The sequence below is a fragment of the Helianthus annuus genome, chromosome 10 (genome assembly GCF_002127325.2).
Source record: "Helianthus annuus cultivar XRQ/B chromosome 10, HanXRQr2.0-SUNRISE, whole genome shotgun sequence".
Lineage (NCBI taxonomy): Eukaryota > Viridiplantae > Streptophyta > Magnoliopsida > Asterales > Asteraceae > Helianthus > Helianthus annuus.
The window spans coordinates 728,791-734,432 of record NC_035442.2 but is presented as its reverse complement, the minus strand read 5'-3'; the positions used below and the strand labels follow the sequence as shown (position 1 = coordinate 734,432).

Genomic DNA, 5,642 nt, shown 5'->3' with positions numbered 1-5,642 from the left:
AATTTCGCAATTTCTACAAACTTCGTGCAACAAATAACTCTTACTATCGGCTATCTCTACTTCTAAAGGCACATGCATTCTTTCGATTCTAAAAGAGGGGTGTGACACTAATTCACTTGATACAAACGACCTACTGGCTCCAGTATCAAATAACACATACGTAGGCATCAAGTTCAATGAGAATATACCTGATACAACATTCGGGAGGTCCTTTGCCTCTTCAGTCGTGATCTAAAACATCCTCCCCTTAGCCCTTGGGGCTTCCTCCTTTCTTGCTTCTTTATCAGTTTTCTGTTGAAGCTTGGGACACTCAGCCTTAATATGACCCGGTTGGAAACAGTTGTAGCACGTTCTGGAAGGATTAGGACATCTATAATATGGATGTCCCTCTTGCCCACAATTGTAACAGCCCTTCTTCCCCTTTAAACACTCCCCCGTGTGTAACTTTCCGCACGTTTTGCATTTCGGAATGCTACCCTTCGCCTTATCCTTCTTGCTCTGATCTTGAAATTTCGGTTTCTTTGACGGGTTCGAGCTGGAAACATTCTCAGACACTCTCTTTTCGCCTCTTTCTGCCTGTCTTCTAATTTCAATCTCCCTATCTCGGGCCAAGTCAATGAGCTCATTCAAAGTTTCACATTTAGCGGGAATTATGAACTCCCGATATTCAGCCTTCAACATACCGTAATAGCGGTTTATTTTCATTCTTTCCGTTCCTGCTATATCTTTACAGAATTTCAGCTTGTCAAGGAAAATGTTGGTGATTTCATCAATGGTTTCATCTTTCTGATGAAGATGTAAGAAATCTTCTTGGATCTTGTCAATGGCAGATTGCGGACAGTGGTACTTTAGAAAAGGTTCCTTGAACTCTTGCCATGTCAAGACTTGAACTTTTTCTTCCCCAATCTCTTTACTATAAACATCCCACCAGTCTTTAGCTCGGAGTTGTAGCAAACCGGTGGCGAACATCACTTGATCCTCCTTTTCACAATGACTCCTTATGAACACCGCTTCCGTACTTGCAATCCACCTTTGACATGCTATAGGATCAATTTCTCCTTTAAATGGTAATGGGTTGCACGCCATAAATTCTTTGTATGTGCATTTGCGAGTTCCTTTCTTTCCTTTCATTTCACCAATCATTCCCTTCAACTCGTCCATCTTACTCGCCACCATTGTTTCTACCACTTCCAGCACATAACTTTCTACTTCTTGGGCTAAATGAGGAATACTTGCTTGCATTGCCCTTCCAATCTCTTCCGAGATCATAGTTTTCAGTTGTTCTTGTTGTGTCGCTTCATCCTCATTCGTATCCGTCATCTACACATAAACATCATTCTTTATTTCAAGCATTCAATCATCCTTTCCATCATATAATCATTCTAATAGTACATAACTTCCTTTGAAAACCCCACATGCATACATAATATCATTCTTTAGACTCTTATTATAACATTCTATTACTCCCCGTATGATAGAAAACATCGGACAAAACATCACAATTGAAATGAGCTGAAAAGGGTACCCACCGTAAGTTACGGTGTCCACCGTAACTTACGGTGGAACCCTTTTCCTTACGGTACGAAGCTACTGTTTTACGGTAGAGAAATTTGTCCCAGTGTCTACAGTAAGCTACGCCCAGCACACTATGATAATTTTCTATTTTTGCAGCCATCTTTCCGACCCGTTTTAACCTATACTAATCCGTTTCATCCCAAACCTTTCCACATCATCCCGTAATGATTTCCCTAACATTCCATAATGTTTCATAACCAAATTATTCATAATGCAAAAATTCAAACTTTAAAGGTACTTACTTGCTTCGCGCCGCAGAACGAACACACACTTCACACGAGCTTTCGATTTGACTTCAAGCATTCGATGCTCAAATCCCTCAAACCTATGCTCTGATACCAACTTGTAACTTCCATAATTTTCTTTTTAAATTTATTAAATAACAACGCACTTTTCTATCGAAATTTGGGCATGACCCGTTTGCAAAACGAGCGGTCCCCTGTTTTTCATAATCAAATATCATTAAAAAATACGCAACCATTCAAAAGACACAAAATACACGTCAAAACATACCATGTTTTTTCTTACAAAACCATTAAGTTTATATACGTACTTACGACAAGTTTTCCAAAAGACAAACATAATAGAAACTAGGTTTAACTACTAGACGTACACATAAGTGACAAAGTATTAAACATTGACTTTTACAAAATGCGGAACGCTTGACGGGCTTAAGGCGTGTTCGAACTGGGCAAAGCTTGATAGCTAGACATGGGATTTACCTACTGACCACAACATTGAAAACTCATTAGAACAAAAATTTCTTTCTTTAACTCAAGAATCTAACTTATGGACTTGAAACAAATGTGACATTCACAACTTGTGCTTTACTACATTCTTTCATTCTTGCACGGTAATGTGTTCCAACGGATCTCCATGCCATTCCTTCTAGTTTTACAATAACATCATTCGACCCGTTCAAGAGAAGGGTCTATACATACATCTTTTTCCATACTTGATTCGAATTAACACATTTATTGATAAACATATATCTATAGTGAAAACCAAAAATTGTACAAGTAGCGTACCTCGGTCTTGATTCTCTTGTTGCTTCACTTGACTCAAACTTTCTTCCTTAACGCCTACATATAACCATTCATTCTTTTAATTTATGCTTCATACTCTATTACACACACCAATTGATAAAACTATACACAATTTGGCTCATACTTCTTAAACACATTCAATTCACATAAGGTTTATGACTTACAAGACTAACATCTTTATTGAGGCATTTTGTCAAACACTTGGTGTGCATAACATGAATAAAGCATAGGGTACAAGTGTTCAAAGCATGGTTCTACTAGTTCATTCTTAGATCATTAAAAACAATCCAATTTCCCACAATAATCATTCCAAATCAGTTTCTAACTATTACTAATCTATCAATAATAACTCTCATACTTACCATTACAATAATTAGCATGTAATTTCATTCATGTTCTTCATTATCACCCTAGTTCAAGTGGGTTTTTGCTTTAAATCATCCAACTATCTAGAATCAAACAAATTTCTTGTTCTATTGAGCAATCCTAACTCATAACTACACAATTACTCACATTTATTTCAAGATTGGGTTGAAACCCACTTTCTACAAAACATCAAAACCAAAATTTCGACTTACCAAGGGTTGAACAAGCTTAGATTACTCGAATTAGGGTTCATGCATCCACTAGAACTCTAAACTTCCTTCTGATTTTGGAGAATTTGTGAAATTAGGGTTTGGTCTTCTTGGCCCTTGCTTTGATCGATCCACACAAACACACCAGAATGTGTGTTTGTGTTTTTCCTTTTTCTTTTAATTTGTTTTAATTAAACTTTCATTCTTTTTAACAAGATTAGTCCCTTTACTTACTTATATTGTTTAATTGTCATGTAACCTTCCTTCTAATCAAGTTACTAGTGTAAATACTTAACTAGGTTAAATATAACATGACTAAACATTTTAAGTAACATACATAAATTGCATATTTTGGGGTGTTACAAGTTCGTAGTAAGCCTTGAAATGATCGAGCTTGGGCCGTAGCTCACGCCATTTATGTTGGCATGCGTTGAGGTTGTGGCGGTCATGTCGGACGTTATGTTTGTAGGTTGCGAATGCTTCCGGCCAATTTCGTGTTTGGCCGGGTTGTCGACCCTTCATAGCGTCAACGACGCTTGTGACGAGAGCCAATTCTTCCTCGTGGGTCCAAGATGCCATCTTCTTCGGGTTGGGGTAGCGGGTTCGTGGGATCAAGTGGGTAGCCGGTGGGGTAGCGGTGGATAGTGACGGTTTGGGTTGGGGTAGCCGGTGGGGTTGGGGGTTACATTTATAGGGGATGTTGGGGTTGGGGTGACCGCTTAGCTTGGCCAAACGATTTGAATTTAAAATTCAAACTTTCAAATGGCCCGCTATGACATGGCGGGGTCAGCGAATAGGAGGCCGCCAGCTAGAATGTCAAGACCTCCCCACGCTCGACTTGAAACCCAAGCCCCAAGGGCCACGCCCCAACCCAAGCCCACCCGGGGTGGTGGCTTGGGCGTTTTCCCCCAACCCAAGCCCTATTCCCCATAATCTAACATGATTATGTTCATAATCAACAAGTTACCCATATGAACTTATATCTTAATGATCATAGGCCTAGTATGAATGAAATAACACCCAATTTGCATCATCACTTTCAATTAACATCAAATATCACAAAGGTTCAAATATTTAACACTAAACCCATATCATACCTAGATGACAACATTGAAACTCATAGGTTATGACATGAATTGATAAATTTATTGTCTAAGACTAGTTCCTCGACTTGTATTCATCATAATCCACCCATAACATCACCTAATTCTTCACTAATTCAGTTACAAGAATTCATGTAGGTTTAAAATATCACCAATCTAAGAATTTTAACATACCTTGTGATCTATTAAGTATGAGGATCACAAATTCAGCCTTGAATCACCTTCAATTTGGTTTTGTTTCTTGGATTTTGTGTTGGTGCATATTTGTGACAACAGCTTAGATTTGGTCTTTGGATATCTTGTAATTAGTTAAACGATAAACGGTTTGCGGGTTTAGCTTTGTAATAGTTGAATAATAGAGTTTGGGCTAAACAAAACCCACATTGGGTCATAGGGGGACGAATTGGGCTTGCCCATGTAGGAAACCCTAGCCCAAGTTGCAAACCTTGTGTTATATAAAGAAGGTTATGCATTAGGGTTTAGGTTAATCAGCCAAAACAGTTTTAGAGGGAATTCGTGAGAGGCATTAGGGCTTTGGATGAATTTGAGTGTGTGAGGGATCTTGATTGATTGTAATTAGTTTGATAGATAATCAATAAAGATCCGGTTTGATTGTGAATTGCTGATTTCTGTTTCTACTCATTCTGTGATATTCTGATCAAGAGGATTCCGCGCTCTTGATTGGATTGACAATTCTGTGAAGATCCATACAAAAAGGGGACCTACAATTGGTATCAGAGCATTAGGCTCATGAAGGCTCGGTTCAGAATTGTTGGCTGCAGAAACAGGAAGAATTTTTGAAATTGTTTGAAACTTGACAATTAGGGTTTCGAAATTTTTGGCTGGTTTGATACAATTTTTCAAATTTTTTGGCTGTTTTTGATCTTCTGCTTTGTTTGATTGTTGTTTTTCAGGTTTCCAGGACAGTTTTTGGTTGATTGTTTGAAGGATTTTGGCTAGAAAGGCTTGAAGATTCGAAGACTGTTCTTCGTGTTCTTTGTGGTTTTCGATCAGTTCTTCATAATTTTCGAAAATATTGTGCTGATTAGGTTGTTTGATTTTGCAGATTTGTGTTGGAGAGGAGATAAAATCTTCACAATTTCAAACAGATTAAGTTTCCGAATTTACTGGATCTGCGAAATTTACAGACCTGCGAAATTAATTGTCCAGCATACTTATCGGCGAAATTAAAATCCAAAGGCGACTTTGGTAACCGGATAATTTTCCTCAGCGAAATTATTATGGTGATCGGCGACTTTACCAGTCATCGTTATAGCGAAATTGACCAGCGAACCTGACAGCATAATAAACAGCGAATTTAAACTAACCAGCGAAATTAACCT

General features: G+C 38.2%; 1 protein-coding gene across 1 annotated transcript; it reads right to left on the bottom strand.

The window, feature by feature from the left end:
* Positions 1 to 231: 231 nt before the first annotated feature.
* LOC110887039 lies at positions 232 to 1,320 on the bottom strand. Its single transcript, XM_022134947.1, has one exon. The coding sequence runs from the start codon at positions 1,318 to 1,320 to the stop codon at positions 232 to 234; it is 1,089 nt and encodes a 362-aa protein (XP_021990639.1).
* Between the last annotated feature and the right edge of the window lie 4,322 nt (positions 1,321 to 5,642).